Source organism: Hippoglossus stenolepis, chromosome 14 (genome assembly GCF_022539355.2).
Source record: "Hippoglossus stenolepis isolate QCI-W04-F060 chromosome 14, HSTE1.2, whole genome shotgun sequence".
Taxonomy (NCBI): Eukaryota; Metazoa; Chordata; class Actinopteri; order Pleuronectiformes; family Pleuronectidae; genus Hippoglossus; species Hippoglossus stenolepis.
Window position 1 is genome coordinate 22,257,653 of NC_061496.1, and position 22,100 is coordinate 22,279,752.

At 41.1% G+C, this 22,100-nt stretch overlaps 1 protein-coding gene across 2 annotated transcripts; it reads right to left on the bottom strand.

Annotated features, from left to right (window-relative positions):
• reps2 (RALBP1 associated Eps domain containing 2) lies at positions 1–20,918 on the bottom strand. 2 transcript variants are annotated; one of them, XM_035177326.2, is made up of 19 exons: positions 20,521–20,918; positions 14,543–14,666; positions 13,866–14,041; positions 12,561–12,666; positions 12,299–12,405; positions 12,062–12,203; positions 11,880–11,943; positions 11,051–11,219; positions 10,913–10,966; positions 10,649–10,727; positions 10,067–10,141; positions 8,596–8,644; positions 8,329–8,465; positions 7,953–8,014; positions 7,759–7,848; positions 4,777–4,863; positions 4,528–4,661; positions 2,952–3,045; positions 1–1,213 (listed from the first exon to the last, which is right to left on the bottom strand). In XM_035177326.2, the coding sequence occupies exons 1-19, from the start codon at positions 20,698–20,700 to the stop codon at positions 1,145–1,147; spliced, it is 1,998 nt and encodes a 665-aa protein (XP_035033217.1). In that variant the 5' UTR covers positions 20,701–20,918; the 3' UTR covers positions 1–1,144. The 2 variants fall into 2 exon arrangements, with proteins under 2 accessions (XP_035033217.1, XP_035033218.1); XM_035177327.2 differs by lacking the exon at positions 10,913–10,966.
• Positions 20,919–22,100: the final 1,182 nt, after the last annotated feature.

Below are 22,100 nucleotides of genomic sequence, written 5' to 3' on the forward strand. Positions count from 1 at the left end.
TAAAAATAGACAATTTTATTGATTCGTTTGATTATTGTCTTCAGCCCAGAGCTCAGTTGTGCATGATTTTCAGTTTAATTTACAGTCCAATGCTCACATCGCTTTAGTAAAACATGCAGTTTCAAGCATGCCATCCTTTAATTCAACCACTTCATTCATCATCATTAACAATCTACATGTTTGGGTGAGCAATGGTCTAAAGCAAGCTTCAACAGCACCACATCTTTGCATAGATGAAATCAAAACCACATCTGCCTCTGCAGACATTCGCTGTTTGATATCTATCTTGCAAAACATGAGAGGAATGTTGAGGAATATTGTGCTTTTTTATCAGTTAGACTGATATGCTTTGTGGAGATTTTTCTTTTCATAATTACCGTGACACTGTGGATGCAGTATGAACATAAAGGAATTTAGAAATTCAGCAGTTTCTTTTTCTAACAGACAGGGAATAAATGAAAGATAGAGCCACGTAAAATGTACACAAGTGTCGACATTCTTCAGTGTCCTTATCATCACGAGGGTCAGTGCTACAATCTGACAGCAGACATCAAGTTTTGTTTGCAGGCTGGAAATGTGTGGCTAACTCAGCTCTAATGAGGTATTTGCTACCATATAGCCCCACCAATGTGTATTTAAACAATTTTAGTGCAGAAATGAATCACTTCACACATTCATGATGTAATCCGTAGTCACTTGCTTTAGACCATGAAATACACAGTGCACAAAAGAACTTTAGTCCCCATTATTAACACAGAACACAATAAAAGTCATGAAAATATGTGCACAAAACTGTTACATGATTTATAAGTAAGGAACATTTGATGGGAGAAAGTAATGGGAACTCAAAGGAGAAAAATAAGTTATAATGTCACAGTGAATAAACAGGATATTTTACATGTGCATATCACAGAATGATTTAAAGAATGCATGGATTAATCCTGCAAAACTGCACTAAAAATAATACAAAGGAACATTTGGGCGTGGAGCGTAATCACATCCCTATGTGTCTACAATGCACCTTTGTTTCCACCGTCAGCCCTTTCACATTCGCTCAGTATACATCACATGGCTCAAACATTGAGACATTGATGTACCTCAGTGAAACACCGGGAACGTGGTTGTAACAAGACTTGTGGCTCAGTCACGTCGAGGCCAGAGGCCGCAGAAGCTCCAGCTGGGACTCCAAGGTGACCCTGTCCTGGTGAACCACCTACAGACAAACAAGGGAAACATGACCTCTGATCACCGCGATCCCAACAAGACCTTCAACGGGAAGAAATTACATTTTTGCTATGGTAACAATGGTCTAAAATAAGAATAAATCCCTGCTTACTGAAAAGATTTATTTCTCATTTCATCCCAAAATATGAAAGTGTTGGATATAATAAAGCGGAAAGTCGTGAGGACAGCGTAAAACGACTGGAACATTCACAACCAAGGGTTTTAAGGGAAATATATTTTGCTACATTAATTGAAAAATGTCTTAAAGTAGTGGTCAGATTTCTGAGGAGCACAAAAATGATAAATCATTTGTTGGGGATCAGAGCTTATAGTAAACCATGGAGTTGGACATGTTAACCCTCTTTAAACAGATACCCCACTATAAAGCCAATAAGAAGAGCCTTCATTAAGATGCTTGTTTACACTGAACCAAACAAAGCTGGAACTGTGATCTTAGGTTTCTGAATGCTGCCGTTCCAAAATCAGTGGCGCAATGTGTGCCACCATCCTGGCTCTACCATTTACACAGGTGTTAGTTCTGCAGAGTGCTTGACTGCTGGTTAACAGCAATGTTCCAACATCCCATGTTCGCACCTCTTATAGAGAACAGTGAGGTGGAATAAATCACATTCCCACCTTGAACCGGGTGCGTAAAAGAGGCTTTTAACAAACATCTTCATCCTGAGTCAAAAAGGGATCAAAAGCCTTTATGCAAAATAACATTCATGTGCGGATTGCTTGTTCTTTGTATGTTCATGAGAATATTGACGTATACTTTGTTTTCAGAATGATATTAAATAACCAACAATGTTGTGTTAAAGAGAATAAATGTCATGTCGTGATCTAAATTTTCTATTTTTTTCATTATGGCTTGCACGTCAGTGAGGAGTCATCCAGCCTCATTTCCCTTCTCACACACCCTGCTGTAGTTGGACTCTTGACCAGCCTAAGCTCTATTTTGAACAAGACAGTTGTGAATGCCAGTGGCTGTTTGGTCTTTCAACAACGCTGGAGTCTATATAAAGATACATATGCCTTTCTCTGCAGAATTCCTGAGATGCTTTGAGGAACTAGCCGAACTAGAGTGAATAAATATCAGCCTAGAATACACAGTGCTCATGGAAGAAGAATGATAATAAATAAAGGCTTACGGCTTAAAAATCCCTCTACCTATTTGGACTTTCTCTCTTTTTTTACTCCCACGTCTCTGGGTTATTAAAACTATTAAAGTGCTGCTTGTGCGTGTGTGTGAAGGATTCACTACTGGATCATTTACAGGGGGAATGACAGGCATGCAGCATGTGTTCCAAATGTGAGTGCGTGTGCCACAGGCAGATCCCCAATGCAAACATCCAAGTCTGTGCCATTAGTTATGCTATGAGTGATGGGTAGGGGAGCAAACAGTTGAGCTCTGACCTTTTCACCACTTTGGACGTGCAGAACTTCTGACGATCGAGGAGCAACTTTCTAAACAGTATTAATCGTGCTCTCTTGGTTGTGGTTAAATGTAGTGTATACACTCCCCGCCCTTTGATTAAGCAGCCTTAACATGTGTTTTCTGGGAGCTGCAGGGCTGGTTTTCCCCTTTTCAGTGTCCCGGAGGAGCCAGAGGGCAGGGAGGGTCACACAGCTCACATAGATGGACACGCAGAAAATACAAAGAACCAAGTGGTATGGTTGCATTTAGAAAATGCTTTGTGCTCTAAAAAAATAGAGGTCAGGCTGACCTTGAGTTGTTGTTGGAGCTCACTGTTGAGGCGTGTCAGCACTGCGTTGGTTTCTTTATTCTTACGGATCGCCATCTGGATCTCCCTCTTCTGTCTGGAAAGCAGTTTGAGAGAAACTTTTATCAGGTATATATATAATATAATACAAGTCTTAGGCTACATCCATACTACTTCATTTTCGTCAGCTACAGATACGTCTGCTGTCCAGATTACTCCGGAGCTAAGAAACGCTGCTGGTCCAGTTTTAGGTTGAAAACTGTGGTGATACATTTTAGTCTGGACGGGCAGAAACACAGCTGTTTGGTAATGATGACGTAGACACCGCTCACTGATTGGGTGTTTTCGGACATGATGTAGCCTTTGCTGATTCGTCAGGCTCCTATCACATGACCCCCCTCCATAAGGAAACAACCAGTGTTGGACTTGGCTATCAGTGTAGAACACAACACGAATAATTGATTACAAGTTGTGTTTGCTAACAGCTATTGTGCAGTTAAATTCTGTATTTTACCTTTCATCCGTGCTGCTTCTCGTTTGTTGCCTTGTTCTTTCTGCAATTAACAACCGAATGGTTCTTGTGCACAGCGGCACCTACAGTATAAGAGTGGTCATGTCATATGCCTTTTCAAGCGTGTTAGTATGGACGGTGAATAAGACTGATACACAGCCAAAACACTTGTGTGGAAAGAGAGTTTTGGTTTGAAAGTGCCATTTTTAAATGAAAACATGCTAGTATGGACATAGCCTTAGACCAGTGTACATGAATAAAGTCTATAAACTAGAATGCGTCTCAGTAGAGTGCATTCTTCTGCCAAGGCCCAAACAGTCCCTTTATGAAAAAACATTTAAATTCTCTAGATTCTAGATTCTTATTTGGATCTGCACCAAATTTCACAAACACATGAATATCACTCCCCTTAACATGCCCGCTTTTTTTCACCATGATCCATGAATTATATCCTGCGAAATCTATAAAACTGCCAAAAAAGCCCTATCTTGCCATGTTAAAGAAAAAATGGATGGTGGATCCTTTGCCCAGAGCCACCCAAAAACTCAATATTTTTTGTGTAATCCAAACAAACAAACAAACAAACAAACAGATAGGGATAAAACATAACCTTCTTGGCGGAGGTAAAAATAAGCCGTATTTAGAGATGGAATCAAATATCTGAGATAAGTTGAACGAGCTCTGAAACAATGAGTCACTGTGCTGAGAGACAGTGGACACGGAAAGGATCAGACTGAAGCTTTTAGGAGCTTTACATCACTCAAGCAGCCACTGCCAGCAGTCACCACTGTTATTGATGGCCACCCTCTCCTGCACTAACCGACAGATTCACTGAGCTGTCTGGTCAATACGGAGACAGAAGCACACATGTTAGAGTCATTATGGTAGGTTAGGGTGTGCCTGGATGTCTTCTGAATTCCCCTTTCTAGATGGCTGTGAGAGGTTTATGATCACCGCACAGTGGATATTTTTACAGCACAGATAGTAAACCTAGAAAGTCAATAAAACTTTACCAGGTTTAACTTGAAATGTGGAGTTTTGGATAAAAGGGTCAAATGTGTGACTGACTTTTGAGAAGGTTTGGCGGGGTGAGGAAACGACCCGGCGGGTAAAGGTGTGGCCTCTTGGTTCTGGCTCTCTGGGTGGTACTTCCTCCGAACTGGTTTCTGTGGCGCCTGACTGGGACAAACAGCCATAACGTCCTGAAGGAGAGGTAACGGAAACAAACGTCAACCTCCTCACTGCGACAAAGACAAACAGACACTAGCAAAATTAAAACGAGCACGACCCTCCCAAATCTATGTGATGGGTTCAGACCTGCTTTGGAGCATTTGTCAAGTCTTCAGTATTTGGACCAAATCTGGATCGTAAACTCTGCTCCTCCGGTTTTACTCTGCTCTCCTCCTGCAACACAGACGAACACATGACAACAACAGAACAAAAGAACATCAGAGCGTCGATGACATTATGAGGTGGAATGATATGAGGGGAATGCTAAAGAGGCAGGATGAAATGTGTCTGCTCTGACCGTAGCTAAATCAACAGCTTCCCTACAGGGAGCACGATGTAGTGCTCTGCAGCCATGATGGATTAACCTGCGTTTATTGCATCTCCTTCCTGCTTTTCAGCCATTACTCTCCTCTAGACATAATGTACAATGTACCACCACCTGTTTTTATTCAGCAGAGAGGTTAAAAGTGCACGAGTGTGAAGACAGGCCCTCTGCTTCTTAATTCTAGATCATAGCAAAGGCTGTAAGATTCGTTATTTGGAAAGTTGAAGGCATTTCTTACTAGGCATCCCTTCGGGTACCTTTTGCCCTACAGCATTCCCCATCTGTTAATGTTGGACTTGGTGAATTTGATCCACTAATTTCTATGGGCTGCTGTCTCCCTTGTGGTGGCAGCTGAAATGCCTGGGCTTTCCTGATGATTTAAACAGGCTAAAGCTGCTCCTGTAAACTGTGCCCAGGAAACCTAAAAAACGCATTATGCTGAGCAATGCGACTGAGTCGCGAGCAGACACAAATAAACGGCCCAAAGATTTACTTCACCGTCCAATGTGAAACACAACCACAGCATGGAAACATTAAAAAGTTACTGTAGTAGCTGCAACAGTGGCAATAAACCACAGGAGCTCTATTAGCAGTACGTGTGGTCACATCAGCAGCAGGACATGGCTGTTTCACTCCAGAAATGTAAGGGCTGAAGCAGTAACGTCACTGTCTCAAAGAGGGAGAGATTTTCTCAACTGGTTTAACTTAAATGATTTAAATTCGAGCAAAGCAGCAAGAATTATATCCAAACTTGAGCTGTTTTTACAATCCAAGAGTCTGAATGTGTTAACTTGTCCGGTGGTTCGATGCTGACAGAGAGCAGACACAGGACTGGACCATTACACTATCTGGTCCAGTCTGTTTCTTTCCTTCAGAGAGTTCCCCTAATGGTTCCCTGCAGAAGCTTCACTTGTATCAAGTACTCACCTTTAACATCGACATATTTTACAAGTATGAGCTATTTTTAGCTGTGCTTACAGTTCCCTCCTCTAGAAAATATTTCTCTCAGGGGTTTGGGCTGGTGTAAGTTTCAGTTTGTCTTACTAAGTGAAAAACATACACACAGGGTTTATCCACCTTTGGGATCGTCCAGTCTGCTTGCTTTTAATCAAGCCTAGGTAAAACATCCTGTGGGACGGCAGAGGAATGGTGATACTGCACAAACAACTGTGGAAGGACTTCAGACAAGTTACACACACAAGACCAGAGCCAGTACGGAGAGGGCACGTTAACTCTAATAGTAAATGACACCATACTGAAAAGACAGCATGGTAGGATTTGAGTGATTCTTCAACATTAAAGAGGAGATGGGTGGTCTGGAAACACTGTGATCACAAAAATTAGGGGCTGCTGTGCCCTTTGACCTAAAAACTACATCGCATGTGTCAAATTAGATCCAGAGAGGTGGATTTCAAAAAAGACAAAACCCCTTAACCCTTCTCTCTGTCTCCCAGGACGACAGACAAATAAATATAAAGCTTTTACAAAGATTCCACACGCATTGCCACTTAATTAAGCCAAATTAATACATTATTTTAAAAAGTACTTATCCTATACAATCAACACTCAATACACACTCACAAATGCAGTGCAGTAGAATCTGTCCATCTGTGTTTTGTTTAAGTTTTTGAGGTTTAGTCTAACTGCTATAGCTTAACTAGTGGGACAAAGTACACTGTGGAAAAAACCTCCCCCTCAACTTCAGATTAGCAGAATCAGGGCCTGCATGGCATTTTAAGCCTTGTTATAGATTTATATTGTTTATTGTTTTGATATTGTTCTTTTATTCAATTTAATTGTATTTGTATAGCGCAAAATCTCAATGTACATTATCTCAAGGCACTTTACATAGAAGGTCGAGACCTGCTGGATCTTACTTTTCAATGATTTGCTGTAGAAATAAGGTTTATTGTTGGTATTATTATCATTATTATGTTATCATTACTACTACTAAATATATATCATGTGTTGGATAAGCTGAGTCACGGAAAAGTCGGCTTCTGGCGGTTGTCAGGCAGTAAACGTTCACGTATTTCGGGGGCGTAGCTTTGACGAGAGGGCCGATGGGAGGGGGTGGGATGTCTCTGTTGTACTTGCTCTTGCTAACTTTTCCAAGATTACCAACCCTAGCTTTAAATGTTGGGTTTCACTGAGAAGTTGCTATTATAGAATTGTGAGTTTTATCTTAAAACTAATCTGGGACTAACAGGAAGCGTCACCTCAACACTGCACCAGATATTAGGCAGACACATTTCCATTTAAGCTTTAAATTTCAACTCATGAACATGAACTAGATTGTTGTGTAGTGTATCAGAACACAAGTATCCACCCACTTGATATCATAGTGTCAGGAATAACAAATGAAGGACAAAGAGAATGAGGTTGAAAAGGCCTCGGACTAAATGCACGACCTGACACCTGAGCCATAAATAAATCTCTGATGCATTCGCTTCCTTGCCGTCCACAGGAGAGCAGACTTTGATGAATTCCCACTGTTATAACCTTCCAGGCTATTTGTGTCTTGAAATAGAGGATCGTATATTTGACAAACACGACCTCGGTGACACATTTATGGGGCTGTGTCTGAGATGGGAGGTGGAAAAAGGGAAAGTGGAAGACACAGAATCTTGGATGGAAATTTGTCTGCTAAATTTTCTTCCCTTTTAAATGGAGATTATTTGCCCCTTTAAACATTTTCAAAACCCAGAGACAAACAAAAATAAGGAATGAGTTTCTATGTTTACCTCTTCCTTAAAGTGACTGAAGTCTGCAAAGTTTGGCTGCTGCACTTTACTCGAGGGAGTTTTCTCTGAAGCGTTGATAAAATGAGGAACCTGAGAGATGATACATACTGATTAATCCAAAAAATTACATTCATTTATGTGAATCTATGAGAGCACATTAGCTTGGATTGATGCCATAATTTAACAAATCTTACCTGTGAGGTCAGTGGTCGTGGAGGGAGGGCCGGAGGAGGCATCAGCCATCCACTTTTTACACCTAAAATCCAGAAAAACCTTCAGCTATAAGCTACTGTGGCTATATTTCTTTGTTCTTGGCAAACATCATACTTCACTAATATACTGTGACATGCCCGTAACCTTACAGACTGAACAACACAACCCTACCTATCTCCATTTCCTCCTTTTGTTCTCTCTTGAAAGGAGAACTGTCGTAAACAAAACACAAAAAACTCGGATGCAAAACGCACCGTAGCCACAGGCAGTTCACACTCTCAGGATCGGTGTTAGAAAACGTAATACTGTGAGAAGAGCTGTGTGACGACGGGAGCGGTCGGTGGAATTGACTTGTACCTGCAGTGCCCTGCTGGAAGAGCTTGTTGAGGTCCAGCGAGGAGGCTCTGGAGTGGGTTTTCTGGGGTCGAGGTGGGGGGGTCGGAGGCTCCTCTGACTTCTTCATTGCATCTTCAAAGGAATTGCTAGAGTAGGACCTGTTGATGAGGTCACATGGGTGGACACAAAAAACAAACATTTTAACGAGCAAGAGATTAATGGGGAATTTAGGATATTATTGATTTAATTTCTGTTTTGTAATGATTGAGTTGCGATGATGAGTTTCACCTCGGCCTAGTTTTGGTCCTCATCTGTGGATCTAGGTCCTGAGGCAGCTCTGTGAGGAAAGATACGTTCGATTAGCAAAAGCAGGTCAGTCTTGTTGGAGTTGTTGTAAACGAGAAGCAGAGACTTCCCTTTGGAACCGTTGTAATCCCACTAAAACAACTGCTCGTGTGGCAGCAGCAAACATGCCCTTGTTTTTATGTCGACTTTATGTTGTGCTCTAGATCTCTCGCGCAGCTTCATTGAAAACAAGTCCTTAAAAAGGCATATAAGATTAACAATGACCCCACACATGTCCTCTATGATGACTCAATTGCTGTCAGCAGGAATGCATTTTAGATTGTATGTCAAACAGGGTGGCAGGGTGGTGCAGTGGTCAGCATTGTCGCCTCACAGCAGCAAAGAAGGTTCCTTGTTCAAATCCTAGTTTGGGGTCTGAGGTCTTTTTGTGTAGAGCTCGGATGTTCTCCCAGTGTCCGCAGGGCTTTTCTGCGGGTACTCCGGCTTCCTCCCACAGTCCAAAGACATGCAAGGATTAGGTTGATTGGAGACTCTAAATTCCATTTGTGTTTGTCTCTTTTAACTATAGTTATTTACACAGATAAATCTATCGCACTTCTGTAAGTCCTGGGGTAGGGATCCCTCACAAGTGGCTCTCTCTGAGGTTTCCAGGTTTTTTCCTTGTTAATAGTGGTTTTTTTGGTAGTTTTTCCTTACTCTTGCTGAGGGTTAGAGGCAGAGGATGTCGCACCTTGTTAAGCCTGATGAGACAAATTGTGATTTGTGAATATAGGCCATCCAAATAAAACTTGAGTGGTTGATTGATAAATTCTATGTAGGTGTGAATGGTTGTTTGTCTCCGCATGTGGGTCTTGCAATACACTGGGGAGCTGTGCAGGGTGTACGCCGCCTCTTGTCCCAATGTCAGCTGCTACCCTCAACGGATAAGCGATATAGATAATGGATTTATGAATGTAAAAACAAATAGAAGGAAGTTTGGGGTTATTCCAGAGGCCATCAGACTACCTTGATAAATGCACTCGCACTTTAACTCTATCCATCCTTGAGTAGACATTTTCTAATGTGACACAAATGTATCTTTTTTTAAACTTGTTTGTATCTTTAGATTTGTCTGTATTTGTTTTTTTCTTGTTTATGTGTGTGGATGAATAGTTTTTTTGTATTTTGTATTGAATTGAATTCATCAGCACCACACTCTATGTCATTTATATGATGTGATATTTTTGCAACTATTTTCATTGGTAAAATATATTAAATCCCTTTGACATGCCTGGATATTACCATGTACTACACTGAAACACTGTGATGCAGAACTACACTCTCAACTAAATCAGAAGTCAATAAACCAAGCAGTTCCACCGTACAGGACAAAAGGGGAAAGAGAACATCCTGTGGGTAGTGGGGTCTTTGTATCCTGTTCCATTTTCTCATGATAAAAGAGTTTCATTATCACCTGGCCTCTCAGGAAAAGCACCAAGCTGTAGAGTACGTTTCTTTTCAGATATTGTCAGCCGCTTCAAACTCGCATCTGCAGACAAGATGATAAAGACATCAACAGAAGAACTCACTTCCTGACATGAAAAGTTGATTGATTCAGCACCTTAAAAACATAAATAAAGTGTTATGTATTGACAATATAGAATCTTTTAGTATAGAATAATTGTGGATTGTGGCATTTCGTTTTATTTTTACAGTTTCGAAGCACTTCTCTCCCTTGTTTCTCTTTTTAAGGTTGGGAGGGATGATGGGTATTGTATATGCTTCTGCATGCTTTGATTGTACAATATGTGTCTATGCCAAGGCAGCAGCATAAGAGAGTCATACACTGTATGTCTTTATATCGTATGTTGTTATCCTGACTGTGTTGTTGTTTCAAAATAAAAAAGTAAGTGGAAAAAATGCCCGAAAGATGTTTTTGTCCCTGTCCCAGTTAATGCTGTTGTGTTGTTTAGCAGAGCACCAAATTACATCAGAGGAACGGAATGTGCCTGCGTTTGTTTTGGGAATTTAATGTTTTTCACTATTCTTATTTTACCTTGTTTACAGGATTCATCTTTCATGTCTTGTTTTGTTGTTGCTAAACTTGGCTGGATTCTCTCTATAATGCTTAGATCCTGAGAAAACAGAGAAAGATAATTATCCGTCAAAACATTTAGAGCAATACAACATACAAGCTTATGGTCAACATGTTGAGGAGACTGCACTCGGACCACTAGGGGTAGACTCATGCTCAGCTTCCTAGTGCCCTCTACAGGCACCACAGAGGAACTCCATTTTTAAAAGAGTATCTAAGGATTACCATCTGGCTGGGCCTTGGTTCAGCATCCTCAAAGACAATAAGAGGCTCCGCACTCTGCAAAGCAGTATAAACAACCCTATAAGACCTTACACAAGGGGTGCATGTTTCAGGTAACAGATTCATGTATGTTTGCCTCACTTCAGGAGTATCTGGTATGTCGTCCTCCGGCTGCAGGAACCCTGGCTGCAGCGTGGGGGGAAGGCTCTCTGGGAGAGGGTAGCCATTCTTGCGTGCCACGATCAAGTGAAAGGCTGTGCAGAACTCAGAGAAAGTGAGAGCTCCATCTCTATCCACATCACTCAACTCCCTGAAAAGAAGAGTTCAAAAGATGAAGAATAAAAAATGATGGCTCAAACAATAATCCTGATTAGGTTTCAACCTTGGTAGTTAGAAACTTGGTAATCTTTGGTAATATCTCACCATTGGGGTTCTGTAATTTCTGTATAACTTCCTAATAAAACGTGTCTGAATAGAACTATGTTACTAATAAAGAAAAACTGAATTCAAACCCCAGTATATATATTCATTCTACTCACAGACTAACTATATTTTTCATATTTCACACTATTTCTATGCTTAGCTGACCTGCTGTGCAGTTTAAAGGATTCTAGTTCAATGTATTTAAGTTTATTGATTGGGATTTAGGTCTAGTTATAATTTGGAGCAAACACATCATTCTGTCTGGGAAACTTCATAGGAAATTACTGAGAAATGGCATTTCAAATAAAGTGCCACCACAATTCTTACTTGTGTTATCATGTATCACTAAAATATATTTTAACTATAGCAGGTATTCTGTGTGGAAAATATTTTTTTGGGGAACAGATATGCTCACTATTATAGAACAGAACAGAACAGATCAGATCAGATCAGATCAGATCAGAACAGAACAGATCAGATCAGATCAGATCAGATCAGATCAAATCAAATCAAATCAGATCAGACGACACTGTGAGTCAGCACTCACCAGATGTGGGAGAGTTCTGGTATTGGGAGCTTGGATTTAGTGAAGAAGTTTTTTGCGACAGCTCCTGGAAAAATTCAAGAGTGACACTGAGGTGAAATAGTGTGAGAGTCATTCTTCAGTGAAGTTAAGTTTTATGTTAAGCAGCAGTGGTGGTGTTTTGGGTGGTGGTGGGTTGTTCATACCCAGGATGAGAGCTCCCAGGTCAGGCTGGAGGTTCCTGAACTGATTTGTATAATACTCCAGCTGTTCCTCTGTGATCCTCCAGGGGTCATCATCAGAATAATCATCTGCAGCCTGCTGGGCCAGCCTCTCCGCTGATGCAGCCTGGAGAGATACATAGAAATAAAAATCAGTAAAGGGCATAATATAGACTTGAAGAAAATGAACTTGATCATCAGCTACAAAAACTCTGGTTGTACCCGAGCCATCGCAGGATGCTCTACACTGGGTTTGGTCCCGTAGTTACTGGGTGAGGGGTGCTGCTCCAGTTTAACGATCGGCCGTGAGGACGGTTTGCTTTCATAGACTGAAGGATGGGAGAGAAAAACACAGCTTTATTGAAAGTTGAATGTTGATGGTTCCTTATTCTCTTGCCGGTACAGTAAGACTTCACAATAATTATTGTATAATGGTAATTATAATAGTTGTAGTGCTTGGTGCTACTATGAGACTGGAACATACACATTTGTGTGTCTCCTCCATTTTTGTTGGTGTATGGGAGGCTGCGGTAGGTCAGAGGAGAGTGGGGTGGTGAGGTGCACGGTGATCGAGGGGGGGACCAGGGTTCCTTATAAAACAGGGACACGATATTTGTTATTTCACATACATTTATACATACACACATATACGTATAAAAACTCATACACATACACTTTCACATACACGCACACATGGACATACACATTGACATGTACACATAAATGTATACAATGTACAAAGACACTCCTAGAACTGACAAGTTGCTGAACACTCTCCCACTAACTAAAATTATTTTACCACTGGTTTGTGTTCACTTTCAGTGGCATGTCATTAATGTTATGAACAGCCTGTTCCAACATTGCAAATTTCCCCATTGCGGGACTAATAAAGGATTTCTTGATCTTAATGACATACTGTGACCGAAAGATGGCGGCATAGTCATATCTCTGTAACATTCCTGAGACAATGACAGGTACAGTATGTAAGAGGGAAAAAATCTGGAACATCTCATTCTTTCAGAATATGTTCCAGCACTATCAAATGTTGTTTTTTGGCACATTTGTGTTAATTCAGTAGCTGATAGTACAGAGGCAGAGAATGAATATAGGGAAAGAGAGAGAGGGAGGATATGCAACAAAGATCCATCTTCATAATCACACCAAGAACCTTTGGCTGCAACGCTGTTTACCCCTGAAACTCCGAAAGTGTTTTGTGGACACCCACCCCTCCATCGGCCTAGTGGTGAGTAGATAATGAGTGCATTTTCATTTTTGGGTGAACTATCCCTTTAACCCCTGAGATACCTGTGTGTCAAATCCACAATATAGAAAAGTAGGTATATGAAGACTGATATTAACAGGCCGCCATGGTCAGAAAGGTTTAAAGCAGTTGATCAGGTTCAGGCTCTACCTTCTCCTTTTAAGCTGATGCAGCACGTGCATCGACGTGGCATTCAAGTTTTCATTAGGTGTGTGCTCTGAGAGGCCCCACCATGTGAATATTTACATACTTGTGACTGGTCTAGCTCGTCATTCTTCTCTAATCTCTCATCAATGAGGCATTTGTGCACTGGTGATTACAGCTGACTGGAATGTCTTCGCTCACTGCACCATTCTTGGCCAGCTCTCGACATTTCTTCAGCGTGGTCTCCACTGAATGTATCTTAATAGTGATCCATGGTTTATTCTGAGCTCTCTTTATCAGGGAGTCATTTTTACACACATATTTTGAGCTGACAGAAGCCAACACATGATATCTTGGATCATCAGAAGTTTGTCCCATGCTCACCTTCTTCTCTGCACTGGCCTCCAGGTGTCTCAAGGTGCCTCTGTCAGCTGGCGTCCATGGCACAGAAGCAGGTGCAGTCCCACACTGAGCCACCTGACCCTCTATGCTGGGAGGGACGGTTGAGTATCGCATCTCTGGTTCATTCTTCAGCCCAACAAATCTGGGCAGAGGTAGATCTAAAGAAGTGACAAGAGAATTCTTTATGAGTTTTACGATCTTATTTATCACTGTTTTCTTTTTGTGTTTTCCTTGAAAAAAAAACAAAAAAAACAGTTTTAATGTAAATAAAGACAATGGTTTTCATTGTGTCTGATCAGCAGCCTCCTGTATGATGACTGTGAATACACTAGAATTAAACTGAGGGAACGAATCATGAAGAGCCTCTGTCTTTCTCTACTGAGGTGAGCTACTACTACTAATGCACAGCATGGTGAATTTGACAATCACATACCTCTTCCCATTAATCCGTCAGATTATCATGTGCTGTGTAGAAATCAGATTTTCTCTTTGGCTGGGGTGTGACTGATTTCACGCTCTTATAATAAGGACAAACCCACTTAGCCCTTTCCACGCGACTCCCCTTTTATCCAGATTAGACCAAATCCTGCCATGTTAAGATAATCTCCTGATCCCCTTTTGCTCTGATAAGACGCCTCCACCCTGAGCAGCAGACTTACTGGCCGTTACACTCTCCAGGCGAACGGGCAGACCAGACTGGGCGGCGGCGAGCAGCTTCAGGGCTACGTAGAACTGAGGTGTACCAAAGTAACCCAGTCGCTTCGCCCCACATACCTCGGTCACCTGGAAAAGACAGAAAGTTTAGAATCTATAATCTAGCCTTGATCAGAGTAGACTTGTACGTGATGATTTTACACCTTGTCAACATACAAAATTACAAGCTCTACAAGCATAATAAAGATAAATGAAACAGTATGTCAGGGATAAACATCTCTATGGGATCTGTTTATCCAGGCCTCTTTCGATTAGAGGTACAATGATGGCTTTGGGGGAGCAAAGAAGATTAGGATTATGTGGGTCAGTTCAGGAAAAAATCCCCAAAATTGAACTGAAAGCAAATTCAGTTAGAGGTTCTTGAAAACAGTTTACTGTGGTGATGTGAACAGAAGCTCTACTGTGACTCCAAGTTCATCTGGCTCTTAAATACAACACTGAAACAAAAGGGACCTAGAGTAATTACAATGCCCTTTTAGCCATTAATGGTATTAAAAAATTAATTATTCATCATATCTGGTAGACCACGCACAAACATATGCTCCACAGACACCAACCATTGTTTCTGCACTGGAATACTCAAGTATACTCATAAAATCAAAATAAATATTAGATTACCCAAATTATCAAAATAATCTGGCGAGTTTGACCGACCTCTGCTGTGCTGAGGACGTAGAGTAAGACATGTTCAACTCGGTCCACAGACTGAAGGCCCTGCTCCACCCCCACCCCCACTGACTGCGACAGAGCGCTGGTCGCCTGTTTATAAATTTTTTATAACATTGAACCCATCATTGGTTCAAATGGCTCCAAATTTGACACTCCACTTCCCTGAGCTATTAACAGTACAAACGCCAAGATAAACAGTTCTAGAGAGATGTGAGCCACAGACAGACAGACCGACAGACCGACAGACCGACAGACAAACAGACAGACAGACAAACAGACAGACAGACAGAAAGACGTTAGTGGAATTAGTGGGTAGATTAGGGAGGCTATTTATGCAAGCTAAGCAAACTGCCAGAGGCTAGTTAGCAGAAAAACTGTTAACGAGGAAACAGTTAGCCTGGCTCCTCTACAGTAACAAATCACATCCACATCCATATATTTGTTTAATCACAACAAAAAACAAAGCTTCACAGGCTAAACTAATGAGATACTGGTGGTGGCTTCACATATGAAGGGAAAACATTTGTTCTAAATTGGCTAAAATTGTGTTCTTATTTGTACAAAACCTAAATTGGATCCAAGCTCCTCTCGTAAATTGTAACTATCATTCCAGCATCTCAGTGACGGCTACTGACTTTAATCTGCAAAGGTCCTGGCACACATGTTATGAACAAGACTTGTGATTAGTTTCATTTTCTTCAAGTCACTTTACCGACGCATTAAGGTCATCTGGATCGTTTTAGTTTCACTATGTCTGACAGATGGCACAACATCCATCTTCTTGTGGCAACAATGGATTAACACCAGGCATCTAACACGAACAAGTTTTTTCATAAACATTCACGATCCAAAAGCCAAGTTTTTTTTTAAGTCATCCGAGTACAGTAAGAGAACAGAGACTCAACCACATGGACACACATTGACAGTTTTTGTGTCTCTAAATTACATTTTTCTGCCAAGTGTTTATAAAAGATAAATGACTGTTAATGTTTGCTGTTAAAACCCATTGTCCAAAGAGGTTGTGGGGCATGTGGAGTGCATGTGGCTCATATCCCCTTATGAGACATTATTTCTGCTTGACCTATACGCTGCACTCATTCAACAGCTTTCACTGAGACACGAGATTCCAAAACAACTACGGGCCAGAGAAAGGCTGAGCAGACAGTGAAGGTCAAGTCTGCAGTGTGTGTGTGTGTGTGTGTGTGTGTGTGTGTGTGTGTGTGTGTGTGTGTGTGTGTGTGTGTGTGTGTGTGTGTGTGCGTGTGTGTGTGAGAGAGACTATTTCAGAAACACCGGCGAGGGCCTCGAGGAACCAGACTGACTGCACAGATCTACGGCCTTAAGGAGACAGTCAAGGGGGAAAAAAACATTTCAGCGTACATAATGTCATTACTGGTATAATCTTCCGGACATTAATGAATCATATGCCTCGTTGACGATGTGAATGAGAAACTCAAGTTTGAGTAGAAGACATGCTGGATATCTGAGGCACATGAGTATTTACAGACACATCTTCCTATTTTTTATTTTACAGTAAAATGTTCCATTCAATGCACTACCACAGAAACCACTCTGTTATTTAGATGTGTAAAATAACAACACATAGCTTAAATCAGACCATAGATCTATTACTTCACAGCACATATTTTGTATCTTTCTCACTGATTGTTGAAATTTCTAAAATAAAGAAACTGTATGATTCCACCATGGCCAATCATTCAAGAGCAAAAATACCAAATATTAGATTCAAAAGATTAACTGCTCTGACAAATTGGGAATTGTGTAATTTTTTTAAATAATAAAACATTTTCATGACTGAATTAATTGTTAGTTGTCATTGTTTTTTGAAGTGTGTTTTATGTTATATTGAAGTTGGTGGTAAGTTACATTAATGTTGCTACATCAGTTGAGCCCCCCAGGACACAAGTGGTATTCACTACAGCCACACTATATTTGGGAGTCACAGGTGAACTCCAATCAAGAGAAGCCACACAGGCTTTCAACTGTATGTGAGCGTCTGTGTTTCTTTTGTCTTTGTCCAAATCGTTCTTGCAGTGCACTCGCCCTTTTTGTAGGTGTTTTTAAACATGTCTCTATAAAATATCTAAACACAGACAGAAGGTCGTGTCTCTTTTATGTCACTGCGCATTAGAAATGACTTAATACCTCAAGTGTTTATTTTGTTGTTTGGCTGCCACTGTAGTCACTATATTTCAGAGGAAAATATTGCACATTTTATCTGCAGGATACAGTTACGTGTTAACTCTCAGTATAGATTTTACATTAGAAAAGACATATTAAGAAGCTCATAAGGGACTAGAGATTAAACTAGTGCTTTCAATTTTTCTAATTTACAAAATGATAGTGTACTTAAGACCTATAAGTACTTCTTCCACCACGGTGCACTGGCACTACCAGACATGAGAAGTCAGAGGCCGCACCTTCTTCAAACAAACTGGTTCTGCAACCACGTCAGTCAACACATTACATGCGCCTGTACACAAACACATACTATGGACTTTAAATGCAACCTGACTGCAGGTTACACGTAGGACGCTGGTCAGTGGGAAAGCCGTCTGCTGTGCTGTCAGAACGTGTTGATGTGATAATATTTGGAAAACATTTGCTCACTTGGCAGTGGAAATAATTTCAGTCAATAACAGCATGAACCAATGTGTGCACTCTAAGTCCTTGTGATCCTTGTGAGCGTAACAATTGATTTCACTGCACAGTGATGTATGGGAAGGAGTGTTTCCCTGAACGACTGCTGACTTCACAGACATCAGTGACAGCTCAGCAGGAAGAAGGGATCGTCCTTTTACTACTTATGTGCTTTGAACAAATAAACATGCTTCCTCTGTAAATCTGGTCCGTCTAGTTCCAGAAACGTCTGTCAAGTGAATAAACAGGTCAGCAGCACTTTGTAGCAGCCTGTGGAACAAGTTAAGCATGACTTCTTTTACATCTTCAGATATACAACAGCAGAGGTCGCTAACTGCATCAAACCGCTGGACAAAGTCTGCACCACATCATTATGGGCCTGAGACACAGACACTGAGCAACGAACAGAGCTTTTATTTTGAAAAGTTGTGAAGTCTGATCTTGGATCTGAAGATTGTGTTGGTTGTTTGACAGTCCTCTGAAATTGCTGACAAGCAATGTATATAAAAATAACAGTAGTAGAGTGAACAGTAATTCAACGAATTCCATTTCATTTTATGAAAAGCATTGACTATAAACTCTTCATTGCAGATGAACCAGGTAGGATGAACACAAAGTTGTCTAACTTCACTCTGCACCATAGACTGTTTATAAAAAGCTCTGCACACAACGTCCAGCACACAAACAATAAAAAGTGACAGTATATTGTAGAACTGTTTGAGGAGGACTCACTAATGACAAGGAATAATTCTTAAGAAGCTCCAGAGCTTTGAAACAGGACAAGAGAACAGATCATTTCAAACAGACAGGTTTACAATGGGCTCTGCACAAGTATAATTAATCAGCAAACACTCCTCTATATACACTCCATGGTGGAAAAACTCCAGAGTATATCTGCAGTAGAAAGGTCATAATACAGCTCCTATGTCACGTGACGGCATTCTGGTAAATTGGTCTCCGATTTTTGGACCTGCTGTTTATCATGGAGGAAACACGCCGTTTACGACTCTCAGATACTGTGACATAATGACCCAGAAGTCAGCGCTGAGTCCTGCAGCAGGCATCCTGCAGCAGGGCCAAACATGGTTTAGAAGCCTGTGTGTCAGTCAACCTTGAGTGGTGGCGGCGAGCCAGGCAGGACAGGAAAGTAGCTCAATGCCAAACTTCCTGACACCCACACAGACACACAATAGGCCGCGATTGCCGGGAGCCGACCCCAGGGACAGAGAGTGGCGTGAATAGAGGCGGTGACCTGCTGTGTTTTTATCTGAGCTGGAAAAATACTGTTTATATTCCTGTGATGGGTCAGCAAAATGACTGTGACTAAGTAGTTTTACATTGCAGCCAATGAAAAACAGATTTACTAGCATTGATACTGGCAAGCATGACTTGTGTCATCAATTAAAACAAAATAATTGAAAAAAGATAGATCTATTTAAATTCATGTGCTCACGATTTTCATCTGTAAGAAGAAGAATTGGTCATTACAAAAGTTACATAGTCTGTCTTTTACAAGAGTGAGCTATTAGATTTTCATATTGGATAAAATGAATGTACGGTAACAATTTAATGGAACGGTTGGACAACTACAATCATGGTATGCTACATTGTGTGTTGTACACCCTAAACGCTTATCAATTGATTTATCAAAAGATGAAATTATTGGAATCTATTTTGATATTTGATTAAAAGAACAACATCTGAGTTATCTTCCTAAAATGAAATGCCAAACATTTCTTGGTTCCAGCCTTCAGAATGTAGAGATTTGTTGCTTTTATCTGTTTTTTAAGTCATGGTACATTCACTATTTGTTATTTGTTGCCTGGACAAAACAAACTGTGAATATGATCACTTTGAGTCTTGGAAAACTAGGGTGGATATTATTCTCAAATTTTCAGATTCACTGAGTACAGAATTGATCAATAGAGAAATGAATAGTAACATCAATAGTAAAAAAAGAACTTTGCTGTTAGTACAAATGATTTGCACTGTCGAGATTGGGCCAAAAATACAACGCAACTGTTAAACTTCTTAGAAGAGAAATGATTTTTACAAATGTAACTGTTACTTGGCAGGTGGGTTGATGTTAAACACTCATCTTCGACACTAGTTTGGACACTGAAATTATATTTGTTACCCCAATGAAATACAAACCTTACTTTAAACCTAAAAATACATTTAATATAAAGTTTAAAAAACTGGATGTAGTACACACACACACACACACACACACGCACACAACTAATGCAATCAAATACATTGAGTAATAGGACTGCCTTGCTGAAAGAGAATGTAAATGTGTGACCCCCCCCTCTCACACACACACACACACACACCACACACACAATGAGTAAAACGACTGCCTTCCTGTCTGACAGAGGAGTAGAAGAAAGGTGTGTGAAATCTCTCTCTCTCTCTCTTTCACACACAGACCATCCATATAATAAAAACCCTAGTATTAGACCCAGATCCCTGACTCCCTGCTCCTCCTGCGGATCGGAGGAGACCCTCCCTGCAGCAGCTCGCTTCTCCTCGCCTCCTCTGACATGTGATGACCCAGCAGGCGCAGACGTGATGTGGGTGACACACTCACTTTGTGCAGGGCTTCAGGAGGGAGCTGGGACGCCTTGAACAGCTCTGCCACTTTGCTGGAGGACAGTGTCCCCGGGGTGTCAGCCTGACACAGGCTGCGCAGACCGGAGTAATACCGCTGCTCGTGCTCGTTCAGGGGGATCGAACTCCCTGCAGACGCCGCGCCGCAGTCCGGATCCATTCCCCGGAGGAAGCGCTACAAGCACACGGATCGATACATCCTGCTCCGGACAGAGGCTCCTCTCTCAGCTCGGAGGTTTGGCTGGAGGAGGACGGTACGAGAGAGAGAGAGCGAGAGAGAGAGACACACACACATGCACACACCCACACACCCACACACACACTGCTGCTGCTGCTCGGCTCATCCACTCCTACTGTCCATTATGACCGAGTATAGCAGTACCGGCCTGTGCCTTCAGGGGGCGGTAGAGCACAGGAAGAAGGGAGGCATTGTCTGCTTTATTTTCCCCACCACTCATTATCTACTCACCGCTGTGCCGATGGAGGGGGGTGGGTGGAGTGGTTGAGTCCACTAAACACTTTTTGATTTTCAGGGGTAAACAGCGTTGCAGACAAATCCAATACAATTGAAGTAAATGGAGACAGAAAAATACATCAGAAAAAAGTATAAAATGCCTCCATACTGCTCCTGTGATTACAGTCACATGCACCTGCATTTCAAATTATTTATATAGAGAGTTTTACTAGAAGAAGAAAAGTGGAGTCACCTAAAGATTTGATTCAATGTTAGAAATATGTTGTAAATCAGTCATTTGATTTGAAAGTGGTTCTAAAGAGATTTATCAATGCACTTCCATGAAGTTTCAACAAAATGAAATGTGAGATGTCAAATTAAAGCAGCAGTGACAGAGGTATCCTGACTGGAGTCCTTCAGCTCCCAAAACACTGGATCCTACACTTTCCATAATCACACATCACACATCACATCTAAATGAGTGAAGTGCATGAAATCAGAAGACTTGATTTGACTCCTGATTGGACCGCAGCCTTTTATGTTGTGTTTTAATTGTTGAATTATTTAAAAAAGTTGTTTTTAAATGTTTCCATCTGTATTATGACTTTTCTACTGCAGATATACTCTGGAGTTTTTCCACCATGGAGTGTATGTAGAGGGGTGTTTGTTGACAGTGTTGTGTTGTTTCTGCTGTGTCAGGATGAATGGATATATTGTGCTGCCATAAACTGCTGTGCAACGATGGAAAACATGTGCAGGTGCTTGTGCAGCCACAGGACCTCTACTGCCACCGTCTGTTCAGTAAACAGACGTGCAGTCAGTGGTATAATTGAAAAGCAATGTATGCAAATTTGGAAAATGTCTGGAAGAATCCACAAAAAAAAGACAGACAGTTGTCAAAATAAAACAACACCTACATTTTTTTGTTATCATTTTCTCCCCCTCCTTATTATGAATGTTACTGCAACTGATCATATAAAAAGTGCTGGAGTAAGACTTTGATCGGGTTTGGTTTCACTGGGTTTCAGCTGTGTTGTAAACCTCTGTGAGTTATTTTCCTACTGTTTCAGCATGGGTGTTGTCTGTTTTATAGGAAAACACTTATG

Bases quoted from the DNA above. Each gene is read 5' to 3' on its own strand.
- reps2 (XM_035177326.2), bottom strand. From the start codon at position 20,700: ATGGATCCGGACTGCGGCGCGGCGTCTGCAGGGAGTTCGATCCCCCTG. The intron at 14,042-14,542 runs GTAAGTCTGCTG...TCACTTCTTTAG, and splicing joins CCTGGAGAGTGTAACGGCCA to ATCTACCTCTGCCCAGATTT. The intron at 10,967-11,050 runs GTGAGGCAAACA...ACTGCTTTGCAG, and splicing joins ACATACCAGATACTCCTGAA to AGTGCGGAGCCTCTTATTGT.